General features: G+C 39.3%; 1 protein-coding gene across 4 annotated transcripts in view; it reads right to left on the bottom strand.

Moving 5' to 3' along the window:
• The window catches only part of TPP2 (tripeptidyl peptidase 2), a 75,505-nt gene that overhangs the window by 24,038 nt on the left and 37,663 nt on the right, over positions 1 to 13,804 (bottom strand). For 3 of the 4 annotated variants that reach the window (XM_024194171.2, XM_029914398.1, XM_029914406.1), the window contains exons 17-24: positions 12,156 to 12,310; positions 11,087 to 11,203; positions 10,339 to 10,439; positions 7,618 to 7,714; positions 7,175 to 7,312; positions 3,832 to 4,076; positions 3,508 to 3,586; positions 1,467 to 1,505 (exon numbers count right to left, since the gene is read on the bottom strand). In XM_024194171.2, coding sequence (XP_024049939.1) covers positions 1,467 to 1,505; positions 3,508 to 3,586; positions 3,832 to 4,076; positions 7,175 to 7,312; positions 7,618 to 7,714; positions 10,339 to 10,439; positions 11,087 to 11,203; positions 12,156 to 12,310 — 971 coding nt within the window. The remainder of the gene's footprint in view (positions 1 to 1,466; positions 1,506 to 3,507; positions 3,587 to 3,831; positions 4,077 to 7,174; positions 7,313 to 7,617; positions 7,715 to 10,338; positions 10,440 to 11,086; positions 11,204 to 12,155; positions 12,311 to 13,804) is intronic. The other variant, XM_024194172.2, reaches the window with a different exon arrangement.

Genomic DNA, 13,804 nt, shown 5'->3' with positions numbered 1-13,804 from the left:
CTATATTAGCTCCTTTATTGTAGATTCACAATTAGTGGGTTTAACACATCCTATCCTTCAGGAAAAGGATGCATTTACATGGGCATTTTTACATTCTTTCTAAATGAGCTATAGTTAATCCTAGAGATGATACAAAAGTGAACACAGGAAAATGGCAGCAGTCTGCATCAAAGTTCTTCTTTGAACGTCTGACCTTCTCCTTGTACTGATATATCCATACCAAAGACCAACAAAGATAGCAGCCTCTCAACCTTACAGGCTCTTAGCTTATACAGCAGAGGTATAGAATATATTGCATGGAGCTGGTAACTTCCATGGCCCACATCCTTCTTCTCTTCCCCAGTCAAAACTCCAACCCATCAGATTAGTGAAAGGTAGAGATATGCAACTAGGTATGATTTCCTTTCAGAGCCTGGAAACAGACTCCACAGAGAGGAAAGAAAATAGGAGGCAAAGTAATCATGTCACTTTAGAAGAGGTGGAAGAAAGGGTGGGAAAATAAGTTAGCTGGACAGAAGTAACCTACATCAGCTGGGAGACAGGAAAGAACTGAAGTGAATGATACAGCCCTTTTAAAAAAGATCAATCATCTTCCTTTGTTTTAAACTGCCCATCTGCTGGCAGAATGTTACAATATGTACTACAGAATGCTAAAATGCTCATTTTATTGAAAACACTAATACATTCCAATGTTACTTTATCATTTAATTTCTTTACATGAAGGATACTAGATAGGAAAATGACAGTTCTTTGTAGATTATACCATCTGCTCCAATTATGATTTCTACCGTTCCATGAACAGGCTGACTTTATGTCAAAATTAAATTGATCTACATTAAGCTATGTTTACGCTTTGTTTAAGAAAATCACAGAAGCTAGAGATAGAAAAGTCTATTAGGTCATTTAGTCCATCCCCCTGCAAAAGCAGTGTTGTTTGCTGCAGTATGTTTTCTAGTGCTACATTCAGTCTACGTTTCAGTACAACTAAGCCTCAAAGAAATATGTCCAGTTAGTGGTGAGGAGGGATTGGATACCATGCTTTATATCATAAACCTTAAGTTCAAATTTCAGTGCATTCATTAAGAGACTAGATGGAAGGCAAAATATTTGCCATGGAAAATCTTGACTCCAAGCACTTGAGAGAGAGAGAGAGAAAAAATGAATAGGGGAGTAGTATATAATAAAGAAAAGGAGTTACAGAGCGACTCATTACACATGCATTTTTAAGGCACTATCATACAAGTATCTGGGTGCTCAAGTGCCACTCAATTAACTTGGTATTACAGTAATATTTTGTTGGTCTAACAGAAGAGGTTGCTTAAGGCATGAAGTGGATAACTCAAGACTACATAAGAGAAGGCAGCTGAGGGAGACAATGAAAAATTAAGTATAATACTAATAGAAAAAGTCTCTAAGTTATATGCAAAAAGACTTAAGCATCTTTTCCAAAAACTGACATTCAGTACCTTTTTAAATTTTCCTTGTCGTTTTGCTGCAGACTGCCCCTGGGAGTTAGAATAACATACCGTAAGAAAACATGCACACACTACACAGGATGGAGACACCTTCTCTGTATGATTATGGTTTATTTTCAACCTAGAGAGCTCAAACTACTAAAGTGCCAGGTCTGTGATCAAAACATGCTCTTAAAGCATACAAATATTTTAATGTCTTTTAAATTAAAAAAAAAAAATGCATTTTTGTGTATACAGTTTGTTGTTCCTAGTAAGACAGAAGTGTTGTTAACCACTTAGCTCAATGAAAAATGGCAAAATGAACTTTAGAATACAACACAATTGAGAGTTTTAGATTAAAATGGAAATTAAGTGGCATTGTTCCATTTTATAATACTTAAGTAGAATTAATGTACAAAAATACTACTGCATTTTTTTTTCCAGTTCACACTTAGTGGACTAGAATAACACTGTTGCCTATTCCTCCCTTCTGTCACTTGGTGCATAGTGATGTTCACTGATGGCAGCAGCAAGAATGTGACACTATTGATGGCACCCATCCAACAAACTGTTCCCATAACATGATACACAAGTGCGTGATGGTGTAAAGAATCTGAAGTGAAAAGTTCGCTCAATGAGCTCTATATTTCTCTTGAACCATTTTCAAGAAAACTGACTTGGTAAGCAATAACTACTGCATCTCCAGTGGTTCCCACTCTAGAAATTACTGTACCTAATGGGTATTTAATTTGATGTAAAATAGCCTAGCCAAGAATTACAACAAATTCTTCTGCTGAATTTCAAATGAAAGGGAAAATATCCTATGCTATCATTAGAGTTTTATGTTTATCGAAACAGCAATAAACATCCAATCTGGCTGTGAATTTATTGTACATACAAGTAAATATAAACCAAACTAAAAGTTTAACATGCTGGATTACTGGGTTTCTCAAGTTTTTCTGGCCCAAGAAAAAGTATGGCTTCCTGAATACAAACATTCCATTTTCTTGTAAATTGTTACCTAGCCTGTAGTATTATATGCACCTAGAATTAATACATTATGTTGTCTCCATAATATGTCATAAATCAAATACATTTAATCTAACCTGCTTGAAATTATTTCTTGGCCTGCTACACAAGATTTCCTATGTCCCAACATATGCCTATGACTGTATAGAAAACATTTGACATTTAATCTTAGCAATAACCAATTTAAAAAATACTGGAGTATCTGAGAGAATCCTTCCTAAACTTAGCACTAAGTGAAGTGGAGACTGATTTGGCTTTTACAGCTAGAGTCAGATTGAAAATTCATTCAAGTCAGGAAATTAAGTTTCTAGGTCTCTACATACTGACCAAGGAGGTACAGCTTTTCCATTATGACATAAGGAGGTAGAAAAGAGATCTTATGTCATTACATTGGCGCACACAGCTGTATTAGTGGTTGACAACATCGGAAGTCTGCAGCAGGTACGAAAGCCTGCCCCAGCACTGCAGTCTACAAAATAGATGTCTCCTAAGTTTTAAAAGTAAAATGTAAGTAGGTGTCAAAAGGCACATTTATTTTGTATTTTTTTTGCTGGAAGCTGCATGCACGCGAGTAAGGAAGTGTACCACATAAGTGACTAGAAAAGCAACATGCAAAAGCAAAACACATAAAAGTATTGTACATTAAAAAATGACATTCAGGTAGACAATTCTACAAAGAACCCTATTCTTATAAGTTTGTCATAACTGTGAAAAAAAGCAGTTGCCTCTACAGCAATTCAAAATGCTTCTGCATAGTTTTAAATAATTTTTGGAGACTTACAATTTACATTGTTATAATTTCAAATTAAATTGCAGGATTACATTTTAAATATTCAGATTTAAGTTTACACTAGGACAACTGATTTTACAAAAGCCCATGTGTCTCACTTACTACACTGAACACTCTCTTAACAGGAAGATTAAGAAAGTAAAGCACAATGATCATCATCAAGACACAGAATTTCCCATTTAGAAAAATAGGAACTTTTGAGAACAGTAGTCTTTATTAGTTTCAAGTACTCACAGCTTTCTTTCCAAGTTCCATCTTAGACAATGTCAGAGCTCCTACAAGATAACATCCTGGCCCTGCTCCTTTAGGTATTCTAATAAAAAATAAAGGAAAATACAAATATAATCAAACAAGGATATGCTAAAATGATTTAAGTTCCACTAATACTAAACATATAAAGAATTCAAAACCGTCAAACAGCCACACTTAAAGTCACATTTTGTTAATCAGTTTACAATGTGGAACTACAAACGCTAGAAAGGTATGTATCACATTTTAGTTGGACTTATAGAAGCAGCTGGTTAAATCTACATCAGAAAATAGTTAACATGAACTTACTTGTCATCAGGCAGAGATGTAACGAAGAATGGATGACTGTGTTTTGGTGGCAATGTCAAACTGTTTGATTTCTTCTTTCCTAAGAGAGCAAGGCTATGGTTTTCATAAATATCTAAGCTCAAAGTATTAGACAACCTGTGAGAAACAACAAATGGAAGGTCTTTGATGCGATCCAGTTCACTGTTCTGTTCATGACGGATTTGTAACCGAATAGTGTAATCTCCTTTCTCCAGTTTCAGGGAATACTGAAAGAAAGAGGTTCTCATAAAATGCCAAGATTAAGAAGTTTTACCACGCACACACAATCCTACAAATAAAATCAGAATCATGTTCTTCCTTAAGCTGCCAGAGCTGTATTGGTTAACAGAGAATCTTTTGTCTACATTTATATTAATGAGAAATAAAAGGTAGTAATGCCCAGTCCCTTTGCTTTCAGTAGAATTATTACCTCGCTGACTAAAAGAGCATATTGTACTATATACTGAGGATTAATGGCTCACTTTGTATTATTTTGGGGATCTGTAACTAATACACATCTTTGCTAGAAGCCCCTAGAATGCTCTGATTACCGGGGGTTGCAGACGTGTTCCCTTTCTCGCATTGAGCATTAAAGCCTGAACATATATAAGCTGCTGCAACCTTGTTCCTTAGTTCCTTTTGCCACTTCAAAGACTCCATTCTAGACTCCACAGAAGTGGGGATGGAAAATATTGTGTAGCTACGTGCACTCAGTGATCTCTAAGAATTACACCTGCAGCCATGTAGCCTACTGAACATCGGTTGTACAGAGCCACACTTTTGGAAGACTGATGAGCAGCTGTGTCTCAAGAGGACTTCAACTGCAATACCACTCTTCCAAACTAGGCATCAGACCTTGAAACTAAGTCCAGGAAGCAATATTGCTTGAAGGTATGGATAAAGGTGATGAAAACAAGTTTTCAGATTCCTTTGATAAGGATGTTTCTAAGAAACTACAGAAGTTGCCTTATTTCTAGTGAAAGCTGTAAGAACTTTAGGTACCAGTGACAATCTCTGGCAGGTTGTACAATTTTGAATCAAGATGCAATATCAGTCTGAATAATTGAGTGGATAAAGCCTCATTCCCATGAAGTACAATCTAGGGAATTTCCCAATGACCTTTGTCTTGTCATGATAGATCAAACTCATAGTTACTGTGTCAAAGTTATGTAGCCCAGCTTCTCCTAGCTTTGTAAGTGGCTAGGGAAGACTACTAGTAAATCAATCATCATCTTTCTTGAGTTAATCCAGTCAAATTGTGTCTGCCACCACCAGTACATTACTAGATTTTTTTATATGGAAATCAGACAAACCAAAATTCTGGTTGTGGGCAAAGAGCCACATTGTCATTATGGAATATCAAATGAGTAGGGTCCAGTGATCATGGCCTGCACTTCATAGACTCTGTCTTTCGTATAATAGCAGCAGCAAATAATCTTCAAGGAAAGGTAATAAAAGTCCTGATTCAGCAGAGCACCCACAAATGTGAGCAATCCCATTTAAATTAATGAAATTTAAGCAAATTCTTGAAGTTAAGAATGTGCGGAGGTGCTTTACCAAACAGGGATGGGATTAGTCATATGCACATTCTTAAGATTAGGCATATGTGTTTTGTTGAAACAAGTTCATAAAGGGCAGTCTGCCAGAAGCTCCAAAGATACTCCATCAGCTCTTTAAGTACCAGATTTAAACCCCAAAGCAGCGGTTCTCAAACTGGGGGTTGTGACCTCTCACGGGGTTGCAAGGTGGTTACATGGGGGTCACAGGGCTGAAAGCCCCAAGCCCCCATTAAATTAAATTACCCCCCTCATGTTTTTAATTTATAAAAGGAGTCACACTCAGAGGCTTGCTGTGTGAAAGGGGTCACCAATACAAAAAGTTTGAAAACCACTACCAAAGAGGACCCAACTTGTGTATTGTTAGGAAGACGTGGAGTAGACCTTGGAAAAGTTGTTTCATTACATTTCATGATGTTTAAGAAGTGGAACTTTGACAACGTTCATGGTAAACTGTTACAGGAGCCAAGTTGCAGTTTAGCAACGTACCTTTGTTTTTGTTTTGTTTTTTGAGGAGTGGGGAGGTGGGGAAGGGTTGAACAGCAAATGGATAATCCAATATGGGAGAAACAGAAGCAGATATTGTCAACTTGCTTTAGGACTGCCCAAAGAGAAAATCTCTCCCAAGTCACCATAGCTTTGTATGGCCCTCTATCAAGAGATTCTTAATAGCTAAAGATTGTGAGAGCTTTTTGGAGATAAAGATTTCAAAAATCAAGCAGTCAAATGCATGAATTTTGGGTCTGGATGTAGTATGCTGGCCTGTTTCTGTGAAAGGAGGTCTGGAAGTTATAACATCAAGTGGCTAATTTATATTCTCTCCATTTGCTGGTGATTATAAAGCTTGAGTGATGCAGTTTTTGTGTACAAGAAGAACTTATGAATTTATTTTGTTTCTTCAATTTAAAAAAAAAAATACAACTATGGATACCCATCCAGTACTCTGGTGAACAACAAACTTAAACTGATCTTTCCAGAACAGTAAGAATGATCAAAAGCTACATTAATAAAGGCCAACTGGGAATCTGAATTATTAGAAAATAATTCCAAGAACTAAAGTCAGGAAAGAAGACTTCCACTTTTCTTTTTATTCTTCTATACCAATTCAGATATATAGCCTTTCCCAAAGCGGTACAGGAACTTATATACAGAGGGTAGAATACCTAAAAGTCTTGTGAAAATCCACCCTCCTACCAAAAGCAGCACCAAAGAAGTCTTCCACAACCAGCCTCTCACACTTAAAAAGGCTGTTGAAAGACATTGATGGAGGCTACCTTAGAAATCTAATACAGGTGCCTCTGATAGGACAAAGGCAACCACTCTGCTAGACAAATACACCAGCACTAGGAAGAGCTTGAGGGACCATTTCTGCCTTACACAGAAAAACTGAAACTGTGCAACATCTTAGTAAAAAGACAGGGACTGCCGTTCACGTCTCTGGTAGCATTGGTCACACTAAGGCAAGCAGTCGCATGGTAAAAGCTTTTTGTAGTTAAAAAAAAGAAAAGAGTCAAATTTTTCAAATCTTCTTCCTTACTCTACAAAGAAAGAATGACATGTTCCACCAGATGGAGAACACTGGCAATTTCCAGTTAGCAAGTTCCTTTTACAAAATACACCACTCAAAAGTGCAATTACTACATGCTACGGTTATCTGATGACAGGGACTATCTATACCCATGGGTCTGGATTGTAGACAGGTGGGGAGGGGGAAGAGAAGGAATATAATTTTCATATTATGTAGAATGTAGAAATATATCCCTCTGTACCTGGTGTGGATAAGCGTCACCTGACCCCATTTGTCTTTTGTTCTGGTCAAATATAATCCACAGCTGGCTGTCAAATTCAGATTCATACAACAATTCACAAAGCAGTGGACAGCTTGGAGTCACTTCCCCACTCTTAGGCTATAAAAAAAAAAGTCAAAACACAGTTGAATATTGCGTAGTGAAAGGTACACTTCTGAAGTAATGATTCAGGAATAAGTCTATATTAATCATAGTAAAACTTAAACAATCCTTCCAATTTATGATTAATTAGAATCTCTGTTCTCACAGTTTGCATTACAACTGGCATCAGCTACAGAAGCACCCCAAGATTCTGTGATCCAGCCCATCCTAGAGCTCTCCCTACCCCTTTTGTTAGGAAATTCACAAAAAAGTTCTAGAGATATGAAGTTTAAAACAGTGTTAAAGAACCAATTAAAACTTACTTGATGAAAGTTGTATGTCAAAATCATCTCATATAGTTGCCGATTATTTGGCAAAACATCTCTGGATCCTAAAGGTTTTATTTTAGCACTCACTGGTCTGCAATTGAACACAACAGCAAGTTTTAGGAACAGTTTTCCTAAACAATTTGCCTAAACAGTTTGTCTAAACAGAAACTCGCATGCATTATGATACAGTCTTCAATTACATGATCGATCACATGCAATTTTTTCGACAGAACCCATGCCTCTTACAACTGCAAAGGATGGACCTGCTTTGGGGATGAATCAGGGTTATGTAGTGAAGCAGACTTGTCTACAAGATCCCTGATCCACTACTACTGCAGAAGTTGGAAGGCGTGTAGTGAATGAGGCACGGTATTGCAGGAAAAGAAAGGATGGTCTATGGTTAAGACAGCTGAATCATACCCTGGAAATTGGACTATATCCTTGCCTCTGCCACGGAGTTCCTATATGCATGTCACTTAAACCCATCTTTTCCACAAGCAATCATTAATTACATGTTCCTCATTTTCTGGGCACACAACTTGAGACCCTGGGCTTTGATTTGCAGAAGGGCTGAGCACTCACAAATGCAAATGAACTCAGTAGGAGCTGGTCCTGGAACACACAAATTGCAGTACTTTGAAAAATCAGGTTCTAGGGGTCTCAATTTGGGCACCCAAGGCGAGTGGATACTTCTGACTTTAATGTCTCTGTCCCTCAACTATCCATCTATAAAAAAGAGGGATAATATGCATCTCTCACAGGGGCACTAAAGATAATTCAGAATGTTTAAGAAGCACTTAAATACTGGTCATGAGTGCCACAAAACATGAGGAAATTAATAATTCTGTCTTTAGATCAGAGTTTAAAGAGTGTGCAGTAAATAAGGCACAGGAGACACGGACTGAATAATGAGAAAAAAATTAAATGGCTGCTCATTAAGTGAGCACCCCCCCATGCTGCATTTTGAATGAGGTTGGGGTCCTGTAGAAAAAAATAATGTGATGATATAATCAAAGACCATCTTAATGCATAAGCACAAACGGGCAGATTATTATGGTTGCTCTAGGCAACCTTAATTCTGGCATTTCCTAACTTTAGAGTGCTTGATCTTGCAACTTTAGTTTCCTTTTAATAGTGTGTTTGTAATTTCCTAGATTTAAAAAAAAAAAAAGCAAACAAAACCCAGAAATTCCAGCATGTGGCATCACATTGGGACCCATATGGGTTATCAACAGGTTGGAACCATTGGAGCCAGAACACAGTCCTCTGCCACTTGAGCTAATTGAGTAACTAACAGAAGTAGCAGGTTGTCATCTTCCATATAGACTAGCACTAGATGGGGAGAGGACACTTTCCTGTCAGTAAATATTGTGAAATCTCCTAGCAGCCGAAGGGTGAGCCCTCAAGAACCTTGGGCTACATTCCTGGCTAAGAAGGGAAGTGTGCTCCAACAGGCACACACCCTTCTTCCTGTTTCTCCCAAGCTAATTTGTTCTTCCTCTTTCCCATCCCCTCCAACAACCTGTCCCTGTCTTGTTCTTCCCTACCCTGGCTTCTGGTCCCAGTCCAATCCTCCTTGCCTACCCATGCCATCTCCACTCATCAGGCTTCTCATTCTTATCACATTTTTTCTTGCCCAGCCAATTCTAGTCTCCCCACTGGGGATCCCTGTCTAAATCCTGGTCTTCCCTTCACACCAAGTGTACCCTATCCCAGTCTCCTAGCCCAGCCAGTCCCAGTTATTCCCTCCTGATTCTTTGCCCTGTGTCTCTCTTCCCTCCCCACAGCCCTAGTCATCCCAGCCCTCCCTATTTCACCCCAGTTCCTTGTCCTAATCAGTCACAGTTTCCCCCTCACCCACCTCACAACTCCTCATCAGATCTCCCCTCTCTTCCTCTGCCATTTGCCCTCTTCTCCCCCCGGTTCTCAGTTTTGTTGTCCAGCCAGTCCCAATCTCTCCCCCTCCCACCCAGCTCCTCATCCAATCTCAGTGTTTCTCCTCCGTCCCACCGTCTCCCAGTTCCAGATTCCCTCTCCCAACAACCTCTTAAGCTTTCAGTTCTAATCTTCTTGCTCAACTAGTTCGAGTCCCTAACCCCTTCGGGATCTTAGTAACAGTTTCTATTCCTTCTCCTGCCAGCCCCAGTCTCACCAGGATCCCTGTCCCTATCTACTCCTTTTCCTCTCCCCCTATTCAGTTCTAGTCCCTTTTGCATTTGAGTCAGGTGGCTTCCTCTTCATCCTCATTGGGATGAGGACAAGGAGCCCAGAAGAGGAGACTAGGACTGGCTGGACATGGCAAACGCGATTAGGATGAAAAGTCTTTCTGGGCACCATTAGGCAGGGTCATTGAACACAGGAGAGCCAGTATCCCTGCTCAGTTCCAGACTCCCGGCCTACGCTGGCCTGAAGCAACCTGGAGCTGCCATTATAAAGATCCGTCAACTCTGCCTGCGCCTCTCGCGGCGGCGGAGTACAGCAGTCAACGGGAGAGCGCTTGGGGGTTGATTTATTGGATCTAGACTAGACACGATAAATCGACCCCTGCTGCATTGATCGCTGCCCGCCGACCCAGCGGGTAGTATAGACATACCCAAAGTTATTCATTTTACTGTTAATTCATGTTTATTTTAAGAATTACTATTTTAATTACATGCTCAGCAACTTTGAAAACTTAGACAATTTTCAACAAAGACCCCAAAACAGCAACTGTACCTGAGTGTTTGGACCCAGCTTTTCAGATTTATGCAAGGAGCAATATCTTCATATTTCAGTGTGGACTGAACATCAAAACGGACAATGCCTTCTGAAGCATGCTTTAAAAAAAAAAAAAGTGTTTAATGGTTAACTTGGTTCCCAGCTTTATTTATAAATACATATAAAAAATTCTAACCCATTACTGGCCTTTCTTCAGAATAGAATCATAGAAGTGTAGGAGTAGAAGGGACCTCGATAGGACTTCTAGTCCAGTCCCCCACACTCAAGGCAGGACTGAGTATTATCATTCTAGACCATTCCTGACAGGTGTTTATCTAAGCTGCTCTTAAAAACTTCGAATGACGGAGATTCCACAACTTCCCTAGGCAATTTATTCTAGTGCTTAACTACCCCGATAATTAGGAAGTTTGTCCTAATGTCCAACCTAAACTTTTCTTGCTGTAATTTAAGCCCACTGCTACTTTAGGTATTTACATTTGAAAAACTGCATCCTAGACCATTATTTCCTGTAAATACTTGGAAGTTTAGTGGATGAACATAGCTTTTTTGTACTAATCGTGATCAATACATTTCTGTGGGTTCCTGTTCCTATTACTGTGCATTTAAGAATTATTAATTATTAATCACTGACATATCTCAGCTACATGTATAGTCTGAGTTTTCTTCAAGGTGCATCTAATGATCTTTTCATCATCAAAGAATTTCTCAAACTGATCAATAGAAACTAAAATATGAAAAAACTCACTATGTTTAACTGAGGAGTAGCACAAACTATGCCATGGAAGGAAATTGTATAATCAATGCTGACATCACTAAGGCTTGCCCACCAACGAGCAATACAAAATTCAATGGTTTTTCCACCCTGGATAATAGAAAGGACAAATGTTAGACATATTCATACCCTCACCTTCCATTCTCATTCCCCACCCACCCTAAAAATAAATTCATAAGAACAAAGGAATTTGCACGCAGTTCAAAAGTACTCCAATTATGCCAATAATCCAAGTTTACACAGAATTGGCCAGGACACTATGCTTGTCCTGCAAATGCAAGACAATTCCAATAAATCATGTCTGATATCCTAGCTATGACCAAAAATGAACACAACACTCCAGAGACAGGTGCAGCATTTTTCTATATAAACAGGTTTTAAATAAAAATACAGTTAAATAACACTTTTTCCTTCTTTCCCAGCTTGCAGGAAAAACTGCTTGATTAGTTTACAGAAGACGACGGAGAGACTGTTGCCTATCTATATGTAGAATTCGCTGAGGGAAAGCTAAGATGAAGAAATGAATATTTAGATTTGAAAGCAGTCCACAGTCTTCACTCTCTCTTGCAAGAGTTCCATAATTTAGGTACAGTTCTATGGCATTTTCAAAGAGACTAAGGACTGAATGGACACAGAGCATAAACCCTTGATATGATGTCCAGGTCATGGCTGAAGAATGTGGCAACAGGAGGAATCCTGCACTATCACTGCCTCTACTGTGCCTGTTCTTCAAACAAACTGATTTTGGATTACCAATCTGGCTTCTTTAATACACATTAAATTAACCCAGCAACTGAAGACACCAAATTCACTTATGTTCAGTTTTAATATCAAAATGATAAAATATGGAGTAATTAAGAAGACTAGTGAAAGAATGGAAATATAATGCATATAATTCAACATAATAATTCCAACTGAATCCAGGCCCTGCTATATCATGCTTCTTTGAGTTCTCTGAATAACACCTCAACAAAGCCAATTTTCTTTCATGATTTACTGTTAATTTTTGTACATATTGATATTTAAATTCAAATTAACTTACTAAGACAGGAAACGCTTCAGTCACTGATCCTTTTTCTGGTAAGGATGAGAATTTATAGAACTCATGGCTTCTGTATGCTTTTTGTTTCACTAGTTGAACCGCATGAAGAACAAACTTGGCAGTCACATCAGTTGAGCAGGAACATACTGTAACTTCTAGATTAAAGAAAAAATTTTCAAAACAGAGCTTAATTTCAGTAGCCAAAAAAGCTAATAAGAATGGAAAATGTTTAGAGAAGAAAAAGAAAATCAGACTCCAATGTATATGTAAATTTTTTAAAAAACAGTTATTATTCAGCACACAAGTGCCTATGGGTACGACTACACTGGAATAAAAGATGTGCAGCACGGTCGGCCCAGGTCAGCAGACTCGGGCTGGGAGGCTAAAAATTGCTGAGTAGACGTTCAGGCTGGAGTTCCAGACTGGGCCCTGGGACCCCACGAGGTGGGAGGGTCCCAGAGCCTGGGCTCCAGCCCATGCCTGAATGTTTACACATCAATTTTACAGTCTTGCAGCCTGAGTCAGCTTCCCAGTTCGGCTGCAGGTGTTTAACTGCTGTACTGACATACCCGAAATCCATGATTAAAATAATGTCAAATAATACATGTGCAAAGGCTGAAATTGTGGAAAAGCAACATCACTTGCCCCATAACCTCAGCCATGCTGAACACAACGCCATCTACAGCCTCAGAAACAACTCTGACATCATAATCAAAAAGGCTGACAAAGGAGGTGCTGTCGTCATCATGAATAAATTGGAATATGACCAAGAGGCTGCTAGACAGCTCTCTAACACCTCATTCTACAGGCCAGTATCCTCTGATCCCACTGAGGATTACCTAAAGAAACTACACCATCTGCTAAAAAAACTCCCTGACAAAGCACAGGAACAAATCTGTACAGACACATGCCTAGAACCCCGACCAGGGGTATTCTATTTGCTACCCAAGATCAATAAACCTGGAAATCCTGGACGCCCCATTACCTCAGGCATTGGCACCCTAACATCAGGATTGTCTGGTTATGTGGACTCTCTCCTCAGACCCTACGCTACCAGCACTCCTAGCTATCTTCGAGACACCACTGACTTCCTGAGGAAACTACAATCCATCGGTGATCTTCCAGAAAACACCATCCTGGCCACTATGGACGTAGAAGCCCTCTACACCAATATTCCACACAAAGATGGACTACAAGCTATCAGGAACAGTATCCCCGATAATGTCACAGCTAACCTGGTGGCTGAACTTTGTGACTTTGTCCTCACCCACAACTATTTCACATTTGGGGACAATATATACCTTCAAGTCAGCGGCACTGCTATGGGTACCCGCGTGGCCCCACAGTATGCCAACATTTTTATGGCTGACTTAGAACAACGCTTCCTTAGCTCTCGTCCCCTAACGCCCCTACTCTACTTGCGCTACATTGATGACATCATCATCTGGACCCATGGAAAAGAAGCCCTTGAGGAATTTCACCATGATTTCAATAATTTCCATCCCACCATCAACCTCAGCCTAGATCAATCCACACAAGCGGTCCATTTCCTGGACACTACTGTGCTAATAAGCGATGGTCACATAAATACCTCCCTATACCGGAAACCTACTGACCGCGACACTTACCTACATGCCTCCAGGTTCCAT

This window comes from Terrapene carolina, unplaced genomic scaffold, assembly GCF_002925995.2.
Source record: "Terrapene carolina triunguis isolate 2854851 unplaced genomic scaffold, T_m_triunguis-2.0 Scaffold21, whole genome shotgun sequence".
Taxonomy (NCBI): Eukaryota; Metazoa; Chordata; order Testudines; family Emydidae; genus Terrapene; species Terrapene triunguis.
This window is presented reverse-complemented; position numbering and strand designations above follow the sequence as displayed.